The sequence below is a fragment of the Pollicipes pollicipes genome, unplaced genomic scaffold (genome assembly GCF_011947565.3).
Source record: "Pollicipes pollicipes isolate AB1234 unplaced genomic scaffold, Ppol_2.1 Scaffold_7261;HRSCAF=8764_pilon_pilon_pilon, whole genome shotgun sequence".
Lineage (NCBI taxonomy): Eukaryota > Metazoa > Arthropoda > Thecostraca > Pollicipedomorpha > Pollicipedidae > Pollicipes > Pollicipes pollicipes.
This window is the reverse complement of record NW_023597054.1, coordinates 16,964,852-16,983,855: the sequence shown is the minus strand read 5'-3', so window position 1 is coordinate 16,983,855 and position 19,004 is coordinate 16,964,852. Positions and strand designations below refer to the sequence as shown.

The 19,004-nt window shown below is 57.6% G+C and overlaps 1 protein-coding gene across 1 annotated transcript; it reads left to right on the top strand.

The window, feature by feature from the left end:
* Positions 1–6,263: 6,263 nt before the first annotated feature.
* Positions 6,264–19,004, top strand: LOC119111113 (protein neuralized). Its single transcript, XM_037234941.1, has 7 exons — positions 6,264–6,450; positions 14,864–15,042; positions 16,411–16,525; positions 16,840–17,055; positions 17,687–17,861; positions 18,172–18,652; positions 18,713–19,004. The coding sequence occupies exons 1-7, from the start codon at positions 6,330–6,332 to the stop codon at positions 18,929–18,931; spliced, it is 1,506 nt and encodes a 501-aa protein (XP_037090836.1). The 5' UTR covers positions 6,264–6,329; the 3' UTR covers positions 18,932–19,004.

The window sequence follows — 19,004 nt, the reverse complement described above, 5'->3', positions numbered from 1 at the left end:
TGTGGCCAATTTGGTTCGCTAATTAAGTTTATCCTCTTTAAAAAGAGGGTGGTAAATTCTCATGTGCTAAGTCAGAATCACGTTTTGTTCCATCGGCCATTGAGTGATACTAAACGTACGTACTCCGCTGTTGGGAAACCCTGACCTCGAGTTCTGGCTTACGAGCGTACGGTTACTGCATAATGCCCGATTGACTGCATTGGAAATTTCCGTATTGACAGTTAGAAAATTCCCCCGGGTTTATCGCACCCACAAACGTTTCCTCCACGGATGTCATTTTTTGCAGATTCCAGGGGGGAAGAGCTCAGCATAGGACCCGGCACCCCAGCCTGCCCCTCGCCATTTTTTGCATGATGGATTCAGCACACCTTAATTTGAAATGGACTGTGCGGTTTTTATAATGTCCATATCATTGATTAAGTATTCCTTAATTTAAGCCGCATAGCAGTCATACAGCGATGAATCAAGAGGGGGCAGGACACTGGAGGCACGTGCCATTTCTAACCGGAAAGTAAATGCGCCCCTCTAGAGACTGCCGGAGAGGGCCGGCAGGACGTATTTTTTAGTTGTGGAAACGGGATACTGGGACGGTCATTATTTTTGGATTTGAGGACGGGGATGTAGATATGGTTAGACATGAAGTATGACATGCCATGGCAGGCCCCGAAATCTAAAGCTTTTTAGCTTAACCTTTCAAACCTCTGCTTGTCTTGTGGCCCTACGTGTGTCCCCAACGGGCATGTATGACATATGGCTATAAATGCCCGTTGGATGGATGTGTGCCACACTACGCAAGCAATTTTAACTTTATCTGGGCTAGCTTCCATCAGCACGAAAAGTAGTCGCAGACCAACCTACAAAATAATGGACCAAAATGCATAAAAATGTGCATGATTGAATATGTCATGTTTACTGCACACGGCGATATTCTTCACCAATGCAGTCTGAAAGTTGTATTTTAACACAAATTGTTGAGTTCCCTGAAGATGGTTATGGAACGAATCTAGGTATTAAAACCCATTGGGCGTGTAAATTCAAGTAAAGCTGAAATTTTACGCAAACACAAACGCAAAACCGCAAACGCTGCACAAACGAACGGTGCATTGGAGTCATCTTGAGCCTGCAGCTTCCACTCACCTTTCTGTCTCTGTGATCAAGAGAATCAAAATGAGGGTCAAAGTTTATCTATTAAAGCATGTTCTTGAATGAAAGAGCGATTTGGTTTTCACCTCGGCCTTGTTTTTATTGCTGGCCCAAGGTCAATGAGATTCTTTGCCATACTACATTCCATTTTTAATTAATCGATAAGGCAGTAGTTATTATCTGATTCCTTGTATAAAAACCTTGCATAAAAAACGAACCAGAGAATGGAGAGAAAGATGCATTGATATTTCGGCAGCAAACGTTTATCAAAACGTATCATTTATTAGCAACATGCCCTTATCAAAATAATTCGTTCCGGTAAAGGCATGTTGCCGAAGTACTAACACAGCTATCTCTTCATTATCCTGGTGCTTTTAAGAGGAATACGGCTATCACTACTGTCTTATTTATTCGCGTGATGTTTCTTGTAAATGCACTTAACTACTCACGTAATGTCTAACAAATTTTCTAAAACAAAAAAAAAACATCTAAGATACCCGGCACCTCTTTTGCGAAGAACTGTCTATGTTTGCAGACAAGTCTAGCAGTGAGCGCATCCCATGGGTGCAGATTGCGAAAATGTCATCGATGCACGTTCTAAAATGGCTGGCATGAATGAAAAACAACATCCATGGTATAGCGTCGGTGGCATGCTCATTGCAGTTTTGTTGACCGCAATACACTCGTCGAGGTCCAACAAAGCTGACGTACCATAATGAGAGCCGGTATTTCCTCTAGATGATGGCCCGGCCCACCTCACAACACAGCCGCCCCGTCGCCCATCGGCCGTCGCGTTTGTACCGCGGGGATGGTCCACGAGGCACGCCTGGTTACGAAAGCTGAGGCGCAGCCGGGCGCCGCGGCGCCTCCACGACGCGCCACGACGTGATTACAGCGATCTTGCGGCGTTCGGCGAGCAGAATGATATGTAATAGTTTTATGAAATGTGCATAATGTAGGATAGCCTTCAAACGCAAACACAAATAATTGGGTTATAAAGACGGTATCCATATATCCAGTGTATTTGCATTGAACGGCTCTCAGGCAGAAACTTTCATCGGCAGGACGAGCACAAAAGGCGAACGCAAACGGCTCATATAGAAGCTTATATCACGATGAAATATGTGATGTGCATTTATAGCTTTTCATGTAGTTTGCTTACTTCGAAATATTTTCTTTCTTCTACGAGCACATAGCATAATAATGCAAGGCAAACTACTTCAGTCATATGATGCACGCAACACGCACTGCTCAGGTCCACTGGTATCGTTGGAGATCCCAGCAGCCTCTTCCGAGTTGATATTCATCGGCTTTACCGAAGCTATGTCTTCCTCATGTTCAACTTCCATCGGAGTCTCAGTCGATTCATTATCTGAAGGGGCTCCCACCAAGCCTGTATTCGGCCCAGGATTTTCAATATTCATAGATGTATCCATATCATCAACAACCATCGGCGTATCTATATCATTGTCCACAGACATGCTGACATCACTATTCGTCATGTTGTTCATCTCCGCCAGGTCGGTGTAAGAGTTGCGAGCTGCTCGAGCCATTTAAATCAACTATAAAGTTATGTCCTGTTCCTCTGTATTTATGGGTTTCTCTGTGTTCATACATATATGAATATGAATATGAATATGAATATCAACAACAACTGGCGCATCTATACCGTTATCCATAGACATGCTGACATCAGTAACCGTCATGTTGTTCGCCTCCGCCAGGTCGGTAAAAGAGCTGAGCGTTGTTCGATCCATTTAAATCAACCATAAAGTTATGGTCCCGCTTCCCTGTATTTATGGACGTACATGCACATATATGAATATGAATATGAATACAGATATATGATTAAGTACAACAATGCATATATATGCACAGATATATGCATTTGTATGTATATATATTTTTTATGCATGCATATATGTATTCACACACACACACACACACAAACACACACACACACACACACACACATATATATATATATATATATATATATATATATATATATATATATATCAAACACGTACGTAATCATGTATATATATATATATATATATATATATATATATATATATATACATGATTACGTATGTATGTGTGTATGTGTGGCATGTTGACACATTATTTTTTTCTGTCGCTGCTGTTATATTTAAAACCATGAATTGAGTTTGCTGTATGTAAATTATTGATATGCCTTATTAATTCGTGTTTTCTTTCTTGTGCAAAAATATATTGTAAAATTTACATCCGCGTTGATTGTTTTTCAGTATACGGATGCATTTTATACCTTGAATAATCTGGACCAGGCCGGTGAGTTGTTGTAGCTCTGAACCGGACAACGTCAGTCATAATCTGAGGGCTTCGTTCGCTGATCCTTCGACGGTTAACCACCTCACTTCAAATAATAATCAGCTCGATTCGGGATCTTCACGTCCGCAAATGGAGACTTTGTAAGTGGGGATATACCAAATACTGCATGTGGGGCTACACATCACAGTTGCTTTTAGTCGTAAACAATATCAGTTTTGTTTTGATTGGCTCAGGTTAACCTGAGTTATACACGCATGATTCGGTTACGTACAATTAATTGATTGGCTGCAGTTTAGGTCTCGGGTGCAGCGGCTGCATGCTCATACAGCGTCCGTGGTAAAAACTTACTGCACACGCAACGCCGTCAACTTTGCGGTCGTCAGCCATAGATGTAACCACGTCTCTGAGCTTGGGGGTACAAATCAGGATTGCGGGGTCAAACTGGAATCTGGAGGCCTGATTGAGACCTGACCTGAGACATTTTTAACGAGTAAAAACGTGAGAAGATGTACTCTAACGGGTAATATGTGGGCATTGTAGGGAACGTGAGTAGCCAGCTTTGGCTATATATACCCTACAGGTCAGACCAGGCATGTCTATTTCACGCAGTGACGAAATCAGTGAATATGCAATGACTTGTGATCATTTACGTTGCTGGCGACGGCATGCAAGGAGTTGATAAAACACATGTCTGGGTTGCTATTGGCAATGGTTGGTCTATTCAGTATGGTTTGTACGCCGCAGTTTCATTCGGTTTAGGCCACTGTGTCATATTTCGAGCCCAGTCTGAAAAGGTTGGTTCATTGGTCATTGTCATCATTGATCATGGCACTCATTGGTCAATTACCAGCGGATTGACGCTCGCGCCACTGACTGAACTGAGTTGAAAGCGCATGACAATTTTCAGGCCGCACGTTCGACATCGCTGTAGAACTCTTTGCAAACCTTTACATTATCTGGTTTCCGGATCTGACGTCAGTCCTTAAGAACGGTCCAAAATGCGAATAATTGTTGACAACAGCAACACAAAACTGTACAATCCCAAGATAAAGTCTTGTGAAATTCCTCATACGATGCTTCAATCTTCTGGGATGTGGAGCGCTGAAAAGGGCTGCTATTTTAAGACTAACGCCGAATGCCATTGTGTTAAGTGTGGTTTCAAAGTTAGGGAAATGTTTGTGTTTAAAGTGCAGTCATTTGTCCCAAAAACATTGTCGCTTGAAAACTCTGCTCCCGGCGAAGAAGCCACGTGTTAAGGGGGCTCTCGTCTACAATCCGATAATGGTGGGCGGATCACAGTCGACATTCGTGGGTTTGTGTCGGTCTCTGGCAATGACAAATGCGGAGACGTTGCAAGTGATGTGTAGTCAATTAAACTGGGCTATAGTAAAAACGTTGAGGCTAAATTGGCGAATAAAAACTCTTTAATTTGGGATAAATCAGTTCAGATCCGAAAAACCGTTCTGATATGGCAGCATGTATCTGGTATAAGCACCCAATTAGCCCGGCAGTACAGTATTTCAGTCTCCCTGAAAATATCTTGCAATGGTCTAAGAACGTTCTTTTATATCCAAAAATGTCAATGCCAAAACAAAGAGCGGAAAACTTCAGCTACACATATTGGGGCCAAACTTGAAATGAGTGATTTACTATGGGAAGATGAACAGATGATATCGCCACCAATTCCCGTGGTTAATGCTCATCGATTCCGAAATAGAACGCATACTTGCCATTTGTACAGGAAAGGTGTTCGGATTTTTGGAATGTTATGTTGTATATTTTTCCCGGAGTTTATGAAGAACGCTTTAACTTAACCACCACTTTATTGCTGCTTTTGCTTTTTTTATTTAAATGCACTTTTCAAGATATAACATAATTAGGCTGGCCGATCAGTTATATTAACTTACATGTACAACCCGATATGTCCGTAATTGGCGATGACAACATATTTGTGGTTGTCTATGATGGCCAGACGCAGTCTCGTTGAAGGTATTGGTTTTCGCTTTCCGTTACTGCACACACACATATCGCATCCTATCATTGCTCGCTCGTTGGGTTCCTCCACTTCTCGGTGTGGCAGAGAGACACAGGTTCACGTGTTTCGGACAGTCCCAGATATTAAACGCACCAGGCTGAAGTAGTTCAACGGCAGAGGCAGAGCAACTTATGAAGTGCGCGGTAACGAACGTCCGTTACAGAGGAAGCTTGTTCCACAGCCCATGCATATCGGCAGACTAGCAAGAACGAGGTACCACACGCACAAGATTGCATTGCTTGAAAACATCCAAACCCCGCTTGGCACTCAAGCTGTCCAGCCTTTTCACCAGCGACAGCTATACCCTGATCGGATCGGCGCTCTGCCTTATCTCATTCCACGCATTGCGTCGATCCCTTTCTTTTTCGGCCTCGCCCTGCCCGGTGTTCTACCCTGGCACCTGGCACTGGGCCCGTGCCGCTGCTGACCGGCCGCAGGAGCCGGTGTATGGGCGAAGGGGGGGGGGGGTCAGCATCTGCCGGCCACGACACATGCCGCTCGTCACAATAGATGAGAAGGATAATTTCCGCCACGCGTCCGACACACGAAAACAGCTGCGAGAGCAGCCGCCGCGCCAAGGGCGAAAATGGCCCTTTCAGCCAGGGCGTATCGCCGTTATCGCCGCGACGGCTGTCACGTGCCGCCGTAAAGGCGAGTTTGCGGGCGCGGCCGCCGGCCGGTCGACCGTAACGCGCCGCCAGCTGACGGCGCGAGGGGAGAGGCAGGCGCTGGGCGTCGCTGGCCACGGCGCGCACGCAGCAGTCGGTGTTGAGTTTTCGGGGAGTCCGGGCGGCGTTAGCGCAGCGGAGCGGAGCGAGCGTGCGCGCGAGGGGCGGCGATGTCACCTGACCTGTGCCGGATGGAGGACTCGGCTGTCATCTCGTGCTACCCGGACCTCGCCGTTACCATTCGGAAGAAGATGAACTCCTTCAAAAAGTTCAAGCGCCGCATGGGGCTCGGTAAGTGTTGCTACGACGGCGTTGTGCCGTGGTGCCGTTAATGAAGTTTCATGTGATTTGACGGCTCCCCTGTTGCTGTTATCAGTTTGCTTACTGCCGACGCGTTGCACGGTTGCACGGTTGCGCTGGTTGCACGGCGCGTGAGACGACGGACCGTTGGAATAGGCGTAAAATGTTAGGTGCTACTCAGTCCTCGACCGAGAGGTCAATAGCATGACAAGCCCACGGCGTCCATCACCAACGCGAAGCTGTCGCTGGCAACGCCAGCCCTGCGCAGGAGCCACACACGGTGGCGTGGGTACCGTCGCGATCGATGCTCAGTCCGACGACCTCTGTCGGCGCCAGCGGCGAGCCATCACCGCGCCGATACCGATCCAGGCCGCGGCAACAGCGCCACATGCCGCGCCGCGCGCCGACCGACCCAGGGGCCCGGCTCCGGCCGGGTGCGCCGCGCCGGGCCGGGCCGCGCCGCCCGTTCCAGGTCGATGACTGCTGCTGGCAGGCGTCGAGGCCAAGCCTCTCATGCCGGCTGGCGGCTGGCACGCGACCAGGCGGCTGCGCCGAGCACCGGCGATTCTGAATGCGGGCTGTGTGGAGACGAGTCAGCGCCGACCATTTGGGTTGACGACGGCCAGGATATTTAAGTTCACATGATCTAATGCGCTGACAATTACACTCGACGGCCCCGGATAAATTCATACTCTAAGTCGTTGCATTTTGGGTAAGGTCCCGCCTACCCTCCCATGGTGTGACAAATTTCGCATGCATTCCAGAACGTAGAGGATTAGCCAAAGCTGTACGATAGATATAAGCGCGTTGGCCATATCTGAACTTAGGGCTGGAGCCCGGACGTAGTGAACATTTGACCCCTGCATCATGTTTTCTACGCGAGTGAACGCGTTGAGAAAGCCTTCTTGCAACGCTATCGCGGGGTCAAGTCCCTGACCTCGGCTCATCCCCCGTCGTGTCGAAAGCCCTTGGCTCGGGAGATCCCTGGCGGAACTCTTCCTGAGCACGGATCCGCCATTGGTCACACCCGGCCCTGGTGAATGCGCCGGTTATGCCGCACGTCTCACTGCCGCGAGATGAACGCAGCGGATGCCGTTTCAAACATGTCGCAACACGCATGCCTCGACGCACGCGGCTGTCATTAGAGCTCAAAATCCCTGCGGTAAGAGCGGGGTGAAGCCCTAACCCTCCACGTGTGCAGAAGAAGGGTGTTAGCTCAACATTCTTTCATGTATCTTTTTAGACTCAAAGGGTTCAAGACTGCATTTCCTTGAGACAGGGGTGGAGCAGAGGCGAGGAAGTCCGAAGGCGAAGGAAGGGGAGGGGACAATGCAGTTTTAGTTTTTTCCACCAAGCGTCAGCAGGTCAATGCTATTTTCTTCAGAAAGTGGGCGAGGGGGGCGCAATAGCCCTGATCTAGTTTTCCCGCTGATGGTAAAGGGAATCCTCTCCCTTACCGATGCTTGAAAAGACCCGTGATTATCCATGCTGGGCGCTGGCTGTTCACGCCTCATTTCACAGCGATGTTTGCCCCGGTCCAGGCCTGCACGTACACCGTGCACGTTTCGCCGGCCACAGTGCAGGCTGTGCCTGGTGCTTGGAATGCAGCGCGGAACTCCTACCTCTGAGACCGACTAAAAACGGGAGCACGGCCAGCGGCGGTCCAGGTCGCCGAGGTGGCATGACGTCGGGCTGCGAGCCTCCTGCCGTGGCTGGCGCATGGACTCATTGTTCGCCGGCCGTCGGCGCCCGGTTCTCACGTCCCGCGGGCCGGCGCGCCCTGCTCCCACCTTTGTACGCCGCCAGCAGCGGCCAGGCAGCGCCGCTGGGCCAGCGGGAGGCGGCGGCGCGGGCCGGCGCGCCGTGCTCCCACCTTTGTACGCCATCAGCAGCGGCCAGGTAGCGCCGCTCGGCCAGCAGGAAGTGCTATGGCGGCCGTTTTTGCTGTGCATTGTTTTAGGCGGGGCGAGAGCCGCAGTGACCTTTACCGCCCTCGACCCCAAGGCCGTCCGTCTCAGTTGACGGCGGTTGCGCAGCTCGGCGACGTTACCCGGTCCCCGGTCTGGCACCGGCGGAGGTGAGCGCTTCCCAGGCTCCGGCCTCTGCTGTCACAAGCATGCTGAAGTGACACTTGCTGGGGTTTTGGAACATATGCCATCTAGCTATTCTGGCGGAAAATGGCGACTAGTGATGAGGCTGCAGAGGCTGGGTCATAAGTTATCGGCGGAGTGCAATTTGGACGACTTCGGGTAGGCTGTTAATGATGCAATGTTTTGCTACGGTTTGGAACTTTCAACGCAGTATACATATTTCAAATAAGCAGTGAGAGATCTGCATCCTCTGTGCCTTTCGGCGGGACGTGTGACGTCCGCGGTGCCGCCCCCTCGCATTCAGTGCGCGCCGTGCGACAACGCCCGCGGCGGTCGGCGATCACGTGACCGCCGCGGGCGTGGCGGCGGGCTCGCCCTGCGGAAGCGGGGACCACTCACGGCGGCGCCCGCAACAGCCCACTTCCCTTTTGAACGACGGCATTTCCTCTGGACTTTCGTTAGCGATTAGACGCATCCTCTGTGCCAGTTTCGCCGGCGCCGCGAGGGAAGGCGGGCTGGGCTGCCCCTCCGGCCGCCGCGTGCGTTCCGGCACGGAAACTGCACCCCGCCGTCCCAGAATCACGCTTCCCCCAGGCTTCGGGAACAGGAGCCCACAGCCCACGTGAGTCACTGAGACTGACGGGAACATTCCCAGCCGGGCGGCAGCAGAGGGTCGGGACGAGGCGCTGCGGCGAAGGCGCCGCCCTGCCCGGCCCGCCGTGACACTGCCGTGTGGGTTCGGCTCCCCCCGTCCTCATATGACACCGCTATCCGGTGTCCGAGCGGCCTTTGTCTTCCCGCCGCGGTGCACACGTGCATTCAGCGGATGCGCCAGCCGTCTGCACCGGGACGACCCGACGGCGCGGATGGCGCTTCTCACCGGCGATTAACCTTTGAAACACCACTTTCCCATAGTTTCTAACAAGGCCGACGGTAGCGGGCGTGTGTCGGAATAGCGGCCGTCATTAGGGGGCCGGTAGCGGCGCGCTGCCACCCGCGCCGCGTTCGCCGTACGCGGACGGCGCGCCGTCTGCCGTGCTGGGCGTCGGCTGGCGGGCGCGGCGCACTGGCCGCTGACGGGGCGCCGGCGGCGGCCGCGCTGCAGCCGGCGGCCGGGCACCAGATGGTTCCGGTCGGCCGGCGAAACTGGGCCCCGACCCCACATTTGCCGGCGGATTGTCGTCGTAAATCGTGCGCGCTGTCATTACACGGGACGGCATGGTGGAGCGACAGGATTGTCTTCATAACGACAGACATACCAGGGGTGTTTCTTTCGAAGGGGCTCATTTTGTGATCATTGCAGGCCAACCGGCAGCATTTTCCCGGGTGCATGGCACGGCTTTCAAGATCGGCTCGCTTTTAGTTCGGCTCCTGCATTGTGACCTGCGATCCACGGATTCCGGGGAATCTCTGGAATCCGCTGCGGTGCGGAGCAACGGCCAAACGAGGAAATGCTGTGGACGTGTTATGCTTGTTTCAGGAAGTTTTCAGACGACTTCCCGAACCTTTGTTCCCCTGGAAATGAAAAAAAACTAACAAGAATATGAAAGGTTTACCTCGCTCACTTTTCCCGAAAGTTTTGGATGACAAACGTGAAATTGACAGTTCATTTTTGAAAATTTGTCATAATTCAAACCGCTGAGCCTTGCGCTTTATTCTTGGTTCTTCACTGCGAGTCGCGGACTGGAAACACAGCCTTATCGTCTTAAGTCCCAATCTTGGCCCGTCCTAATCTTGACGCGGCCTGTCCCCTCGCCCGGCCCGGGACAGCGTGACCTTCCCGCCCCGACGTCCGCCGCCGGCTCTATGTCGGCCTCACAATCGGACGCCACGCCCGTTTCCGGCGCGCCGCGCACGCCTGAGGGGCTCCGGCCGCACGAGCGAGGAAACGCACTTCCGGCGCCTGGCGGCAGGAGACACGGTGGCGGCGCCCGCCGTCACGGGGTTAAACGGGCCGGCCGGCCGTGTCTGCCGCGGCGGCCGCCGCCGCGGCCAGTACGGGCGCGGAGCTCGAGCGGTCCGCAGCGCACGTGGAGCGGTGCGCGGCGAGCGGGCGGCCGGTGCGCTCTGTCCGTCATCGCTCGTCGGTGGGTGCGCGCGCGCTGTGATCGGCGGCGGCGAACAATCGCCGGACGGACCGGCGGACAATAGGCTGATAGCGTCTGGCGTCGCGTGCGTCGCGCCATCTCCGCCGGAAGAGGAAGATGAAGCTGAAGGCGCTCAAGAAGCTGCGCAACATTGGCGGCGGCCTCGGTACGTGACTCGGTTGGTGGGATGGGGACTCGGCCGGAGGTCTCTGGTGGTGATGACTGTCGGCGCCTCTGTCTGGTCGCGACCGCTCGGTATGTGGCTTGGCAGGCTTGGCAGACATGTGGCTCGTACCTCGAAAACGTGTCCCCAATGATAATTGACGTGGGACCCTCGGAGGTGATGAAGGAGGGGGACAAACGCGATTTGTTTTTGTCCACCACGGGTGAATATTATTTTCCCAGAGAGGGGTGGGAGAGCGACTTCCACTGCCGCTCCCCGCTTCCACCTTCCCAGTAGTGACAGGTCGATACGAGCTTGTGTTGGTAAGCCGTTGTTACCTCAGGTGATGTGCGGTACAGCCCGGCTCGTATTTTCGGTTCAGTTTTGGATAGCTGCCACCTGCGCCTCGTGCGTAGCTCCGGTGTTGCTCTGCCTGCGTTCGTGCACGCATCACGTGACGTCATCCCCATCCTCCGTTGACGGCCCTGTCGTGCCTCGCACATCGCAGTTGATCAGTGCGTGCGTCGGCACCAGCGCCGCTCCTTCGCCGTCGCCCATCTCGCCGGTGAAGGCGCGCGTCGGCACCGACGCCGCTCCGCCGCCGTCGCCCACCTCCCCGGCGAAGGCGCGCGTCGGCGCCGACGTCGCTCCGCGCCGTCGCCCACCTCGCCGGTGAAGGCGCGCGTCGGCACCGACGCCGCTCCGCCGCCATCGCCCGCCTCGCCGGTGAAGGCGCGCGTCCTGCCGTCCGGGAATGCGTCGGTTTCACACCGCATTGTGTCGGCCGGGGGCTGGCGGACGCGGCACTATTCACCGGCTTTGATCGGGCAGCTGGCGAGGGCCCGGGCGCAGCCGGCGGCGGGCGTCCCCGCTCCCCTCGCTGGGAGCCGGCCCGGCCCTCCCCGGTCCAGCCGCGGAAGGGGACGCTCATTCCCATGCTCGCGGGTTCGGTCCGGGGTTTCAACGGACGCCGGAAGCAACGCTCGGCCTGCCCGTTTGAAGCCGTGGTTAACACCGTTCACAGTTATCTACGGCAAAAAAGTACCGGTGTTTTAATCCGAAGGAATGTGATTGTGCAGTTCGAAATTGTTGTCGATTTAGGATCTTAAGATTTTGTCTTTCAGCTTCCAACGAATGCGGCTTAATCCATGGCCAAGGCATTCGGTGCTTGTTATGCAAGACGTTCATTTACGGCAGTTGGCACGTGATCTTGATATACCACAATTCCGAAATCGCAAGGAATTTATATAACAGCTATAGATACATTAAATAAAGCTTCGCATGTTTGGATAGCAATAGGATGGTCGACGTCCTCCACAAGCGCATAGACGGGTCGTTTTGACGGAGGTAGGCTATGGCTGTGCGCCTGAATTCAACATTATCTTCCTTACGCACCATAATAGCTCGGCCCAATCGTGCTCGCATGTAGACCTGGCAGCCCCGCACTGTCCGAGGATGGTCATGTCTCGTTAGCCCCCCATTGGTCGGTGGAGCCCTGTTTGGCCGGACCGGCCACAGGTCACCGCCGGCCGGCGACAGGGCGGTGTGAGACCGGACACGCTGCCGGCGCCCCTCGCGCCGTATCCGGCCGGGCCCCGGCCGCGCCGCCGCCCTGTTTGCGCCGCCGCCGCGACGCGCGGATCTGGGTTATGGCGGCGCGCCGCCGGCACTGGGCGCGCGGCGTAATTGTATCTGCGCCGCTGATGACTCGCTACCGGATCCGGCGCGGCGGCCGGGCCGGCGCAGGCGCGGCCCGGCCGCCGCGCGCCGTTCACACTTGGCCGCGCGCCGGCGTCGCTTCCGGCGTGCGCACCGCCGGCGGAAACCCATCAATTCCTGGTCACGGGTCGCAGCCTGAGCAAACACGGCACAAAGGCCGGCGGCGGCGGCCAGGGTCGCGGCCGTGCGCCGGATGACAGGGCGGCTTCTCCGGCGGCTCTCACCGGCCGCGCCGCCCCGCTGCACGTGCGCCGCCGGCCCGCCCTCGGCCGCGACGCCAGCGGAGCGGCCGGACGGACGCCGCCGAGCCTGAGCACGGCCGCGAAGCATGGTCGCGGAGCGCGGATTGGGAGTGCAGCCCCGGAGCGCTGCCTCGGACGACACGCTGGTCCGCCGGCCGCGTCCATGCGAGCGGCGCCATGGCCGGCTTTAGACGGCTGTTGGCGTGATCTGCGTCAGCCGTCCCGCCGTGCCGCGTCAGCCGTGCCGCGTGAGCCTTCCTGCCGTCCCGCGTCAGCCGTCCCACGTTAGCCATCCAGCCGTTCCCCCGTCCCGCGTCAGCCGTCCCGTCGTCCCGCGTCAGCCGTCCCGCCGTCCCGCCGTCCCGCGTCAGCCGTCCGTCAGCCGTCCCGTCGTCCCACGTCAGCCGTCCCGCGTCAGCCGTCCCGTCGTCCCACGTCAGCCAGCTCCAGTGACGGGCGGCCGCTGCCGAGCCGAGCCTCCGCTCCGGGACTGACTGGCCTGTCCGGATGGGAGCCGCAGCACTTGGGCGTGATATCTGGAGAGATGAGGCCGGGACCTTGGCTTCAAATTAGAGGCCCCTGACGTATCAGGTGAGCCACAGGGCTCGTGACTTTGCCGCACTCCGTGACCCTGAGACACAGTCGAGCTTTCCCTTGACCCGAATGCCTTCTGAGATGTCAAATGTGCGATTTGCAGCCAACATCTGCTGGCATCTCTCTTTAGGCAGTTGCCTTCCGGATGCCGGACTTCGTAACGATCATGGGCAGTTTCGTTCTGATTATCTGACTTCGTTTCGATCAGCGCAGCTCAGCTCAGCTCATCTCAGGTCTGATCAGAACAAACCAGATCAGATCAGCTTAGCTCAGGCCAGATCATATCAGATCAGTTCAAATCAGATCAGATCAGATCAGATCAGATCAGATCAGATCAGATCAGACCAGACCAGACCAGATCATGGGAGTCCTAGCACGATCGGGCCGTTGTGATCAGGCCGGTAAAGGCTGCCAAATGTCAAACGGCTGGGCGGCGGCCGCTGCAGAGTTTCCCGGAAGTGGGCGCGATGGGCTGCGTCGAAAGAAACCAAACAAAACGCTGTTTAGACGTGCGGGAATTCGTACCGTGGTGCTGTCAACCGTACTTATCTGACCAGTTGTCAACTGTGCTCAGTGCGTGCAGTACTAAACACGTCAGCCTGGTGCGCATGCGTTAAAATATGTAGTTATGTACGCCAAATCGCTTATTGTTCAGTTAGAACAATTGACAACTGGTAAAAGGCAGTTTTCGTTAAAACGATTGCAGGTTGAAGAACCTTGTGCACCCTGCACTTCGCAAGCAAAGATTTTCAACATAAATGTAAATAATCTGAAATAACGCTAGTGGTGGAATGCATTGTACAGGTTATTTACAATGCAAACTAGTGCAAAGCTACTTTATATAACTGGGAGGAAATACGACACATGTTGTGTAACTACATCGCAAGTATATGACATAAGCGGTAGAAGAACATTGAAACGAATATAAGCTGGAAAGTTTTCCAATGCATTTTCAGCCGAGCCTTACGAAACGCGAACGAAACGCCAGCAGTTTGCTTTTCAGCTATAACACCCGTAAGATGCCAAATTATTGGCTGTTCGTTGGACCTGCCATGCCCTGGTGAGCGGTAATCGTGGCCATGTATTTGCTCAACCGTCGCAGTTTTTTTGTGTGTGGCTTCGCACGGTGTACTCTGGTAATCTGTGTTACGAATGATAACAGCCTTGGCCTCCGATAGTGTTCAAAAGAGCTCGAGTGGTGGGGACGAGGACAGGTGCCGTGGTGAAGCACGGTGACGCATCGTGTTTGTTTTCGCGCTCAACGATGAGGCCGGATTTCCCGTTCGCTCTGTTCCTCCGCTGCTGTCCCACCTGTATCCCCCAAAAGCGGCCTCGAGTAATCATCACATCTCCGTGCCTCTGGAGGCCGGCGTTGCGCTGTTGCCGCTCGCCACCGTACAAATGCGTCCCGCCGGCACCTATTCGGGTTGGGAGCCCGCTCTGACCGCTGTCGTGTCTGTGTCTGATGACGTTACTGCCGTGCTGACGAGCCACCCTGCGCCGTTGCAGCGTCTTCGGGCGGCGGCGCCGGCCGCTGCGTGGCCACCAACAACCTGCCGCCGCTGCTGTTCCACGCGTCGCACGGCGAGAACATCCGCCTGATGAACGGTGGCACGCGCGCCCAGCGCGTCGACTCCTACTGCAAGGGCATCGTGTTCAGCAGCCGACCCGTCCGCATCAACGAGAAGGTGTGTGACTCGCAGGGGCGTGCTGGGCGATGCTCGCCGGACCCGGAGCCTAGCAAGGCTGGTTTACGGTGGCTTTGGCCGTGTTTCGCTTCGTGTGTGGACGTGCCATGATGTACCGGCTTTTATTTCCGCTTTTTAGTGCAAACTGTGCGCGCTGACCCAGAGTAGAGTCGCTGTTTCCCGAGGCGGCTTTCCAAATCGTATGGGCTGCGTCCTTTATTCCACGGTGTGCTGGACTCTCTAGTCTCAACACACGCGCCTAATCATGTCACGGGCAGGAAAGCGGCTCAATCGAGCCGGGACGCGGGGACGGCTGCCTGCGCTCCGCGTGCCTTAACAGCGGTTGGTTGTGCCGCTGGACCCGTTATCGGCCTCGACACGCTGCCCCACCAGATGGGTCACGTGCGGGGCGTGTTTTACGATCGCCTCGCGCCGGGCCCGGTCCCTTCCGATCGGCCGCTGTCACCCGGAGCCGTCCATTTATCACCCGCTCGCTGGTAAGGCGGTCGCGTGCCTGTGTGAGTCGGCCGGCTCGCCGCGCGCCCGCGGGCCGTGGCGAGCCCGGCGCTACCTCGGACACGTCGGCGCAATCAGCCCTGTTTAGAGTGGCGGTCCGGCTGGGGTCGCTGGCGGCGTCACGCCGACCCGCCGCTCACATCCCACGCCGACGCCGACCTGCAGCCGCAGCGGCTGCGGCGGTGCGACGCGCCGGTTCCGGACGCCTTACTGGGAAGTCTCCCGTCGCCGTCTTTGTTTGAGGTGCGCCGTCAGGCGACCGTCCTCACCGAGCGGAACCTGGCCGCGTCCCGTCGCGGCGCGTGCCTTTGTGCGGGGAGCACCTCTGAATCGCGGCCGTATCCGGCGGAACTAGCTCCCCTCCCTGCGCCCGGTCGCGGGCGGAACCCTTTTCCTGCTGGGCGGCGAGCGGAACCCCGCCCTTTGTGCGGGGGCCGCGGCGTCAGCGTCGCGCCGCCGGAGCGCGGTGCCGGCGGCCGTGCCGCGCCTGACCTGGCGCCGTGCCGCCGCCGCCGCCGCAGGCCCGGGGCGCCGGCCAGGCGTGGCGGCGGTCGTCATGGCCGGCCGACCCTGTCGCCGGCCGGCGCTGGGAACGGGAGGTCGGCAGCTACGGCCGGCCGCGTGCCACGCGCCGCCGGGCCCCGGCGAGGCCGCGCCGCCGGACGTGCCGGGGCCCGTCCGGGGGCGGTCCCTCCGGGTCCGGCCTCCGCCCACGGCATTGCCGCAGCGAGTCGTCCGGCCATGCGCGACCACTGGTGACATGACCCGGAACGAGGATAGCGCGTATTGTTGGACTGTTGGATCTGTCTGACGCCGGCCTGTGTTGTTACCGGCGTCGCATGCCTGTTGCAGATCGTGCTGCGACTGGCGGACGTCTCCAACCAGTGGAGCGGGGTGGTTCGGCTGGGCTTCACCAGCGTGGATCCCCGCACGCATACGCACGGCCTGCCCAAGTACGCCTGTCCGGGTACGTATCGCTGACCCAGGCTGTGGGCCGCCGCGCTGCTCAGTCCACCGTCGGACGAGAGGCGTATCGCGCTGTTCTGTGTTGCACGGCAGATTCTCGAGTGGGTCCTCCAACCGGGAGGAAAGTAAACAGCTTGGACGTGTGAGTGGGCTTTGCCTGAAAGTGGGTCGCAGCCTGCTCTTGAGAGTGTGTTGATTGTTGATCTGAATGCATTCCAGCCGCCACTCACCGATTTTCTTCGGTCGCGCCACACACGGCGTAGTTCTTACGAAGCGTATGCTCACACACTGCTGACGTTGACCCTCAATCGGCAGATCTGACCAGCAAGCCCGGATACTGGGCCAAAGCGATGTCGGAGCGCTACGCTGAGCCCGGCTGCGTGTTTTTCTACTACGTCAGCGCCGGCGGCGACGTCCACTTTGGCCTCAACAACGAGGAGAAGGGCATCTTCTTCTCTGGCGTGGACGCGTCGCGGCCGCTCTGGTGCCTGGTCGACATCTACGGCAACGCCACGGCCGTCGAAATCGTCCGTGAGTTGTACTCCCGCCGCGGCGCGTCCGCGGGCCTGCGTGAAAACCGTCCGAATTGCATCACGTGCGGCTGCTGCAAGACCAGCCCCACCCGCCGCGCACTGTTTCCTTTCTTGCAAGGCTGGCCACCGCGCGGCCGGTGGGTTTTTGCGGCTGGGCAGACAGCGGCCACTTGATCGGGGGGCGGGGTTCAAGGCTCGGCCGACCAGATTAGTCGGCGCCACGATAAGCCACCCACTTTCCCCCGGACGGCCCGGCCCGCGCTCGGCAGCGCCGACTCGCCGGGCGCGTGGGAACGCGGGTCGCCGCGGCATGCCCGCCGGACGGCGGCGTGTCGCGGCGGCCCGGCTGACGGCTCTGTCGACACGCACGCGGCCGTGACGCCGCCGCGCGGTCACGGCGCTCCGGCTGCGGCCGGCGAGAGGCCGCCGCGCCCGGACGGACCAAAAATCCGGCAGCACGTCTGTGGTGTGAAAGTCGCGCTGCGTGGGCGTCCACGGGAACGTGGTTTCTCGATGATTCTGCAAATTTTCACGCCGCTCAAGTCTCGAGGAAGTAAATGCTGTCACGTGACCCACCACGTCCGCACCGCTGTGGCTGTCGTCGCTGACGCCGCTGCCTCCATCGACAGAGCCCCAGTCGACGCCGGCGCCGGTGCTGGGCCCGACCGACGAGGAGCTGGAGCGGTGGACGCGGCCCGCGCTGGCCGCGCTCACCATCCAGGCGCCGCCACCGCACGCCCAGCCGCCGGCGATGCCCATCAAGTACCACACGCACTGCGTGTTCTCCCCGCTACTTCTTCACCCGTGAGTAGGCGCTGACAGGATCGGGGCGACGGATGGAGAGCAGGTCGCTGCTGGGTCTGCGCTGTAACGAGTCGGCGCATGGGTGAAGTCTGTCGGGGCTTGTTTGACCCGTGAATTGATGTGCTAAGCCTGCTTGGACTGGTCTAGTTGACGAATTAAGCCGATGCACTTTGCTCGATTCTGCTGTTTGCGCCATTTTCCGGCTTCGGTGGTGTGGAGTCACAAAACTCACGCTTACCTCGTTGCCACATGCGAGTAGCGGTGACGTGGCCAGCGTCCGGGTTCTAACATACAGCTCGCTCCGTCGCAGGCGTGTCCGCGGCCGCAACGTGGCCGTCAGCCCGGACCGGACGGTGGCGGCGCGACTGGAGGGCCAGTTCTGCAACGGCTACGTGTTCGGCCAGCGGCCGCTGCGGCTGGGCGAGCGGCTGGTGGTGCAGGTCCTCTCGCGCTGCAGCCTGTACGTCGGCGGCCTAGCGTTCGGGCTCACCTCGTGCGACCCGTCGCGGCTGGCGCTGGCCGACCTGCCGGACGACGCCGACCTGCTGCTGGACCGGCCTGAGTACTGGGTGCTCGCCAAGGACGTGGCGCGCACGCCGGCGCCCGGCGACGAGCTTAGCTTCAAGATCAGCGGCGCCGGCGCCGTCGAGTTCTCGCGCAACGGCGGCGCGCCCGTCGTGCTGATGCACGTGGACGCGTCGCTCGACCTGTGGCCCGTGCTCGACGTGTTCGGCGGCACGAGCCGCGTGCGCGTACTCGGCGTGACGCCCGAGCTGACGCCCGGCTGCCCGGCGCCGGCGCCGCCGCGGCCGTCCGACCACTGCCTGCCGGTGCCGCCGCGGCCCAGCCAGCCGCTGCCGCCGTCGCCGCCGACGGCGTCCGAGTATCCGGCGGCCGGCGTCGCCGACTGCGCCGTCTGCTTCGAGCGCGCCTCGGACGCCGCGCTCTACTCGTGCGGACACGTGTGCATGTGCTACTGCTGCGCTGTGCAGTGGAAGGCGCGCGGCGGCGCCGTCTGCCCCATATGCCGCGCGCCCATCAGGGATGTGATCCGGCTCTACCGCAGCTAGGCGGGCGGCGCGGCGGCGCGCGCTGCCGCCAGACCGCGCGGGAGAAACGCCCGCGCCGAGACGGCTCCGGATC

Excerpts from the sequence above, each read along its gene's own strand:
- LOC119111113 (XM_037234941.1), top strand. The coding sequence starts at position 6,330 with ATGTCACCTGACCTGTGCCGGATGGAGGACTCGGCTGTCATCTCGTGC. Across the intron at positions 15,043-16,410 it reads CCGTCCGCATCAACGAGAAG|ATCGTGCTGCGACTGGCGGA; the intron begins GTGTGTGACTCG and ends TGCCTGTTGCAG. Across the intron at positions 18,653-18,712 it reads AGCTGACGCCCGGCTGCCCG|CCGCTGCCGCCGTCGCCGCC; the intron begins GCGCCGGCGCCG and ends CGGCCCAGCCAG.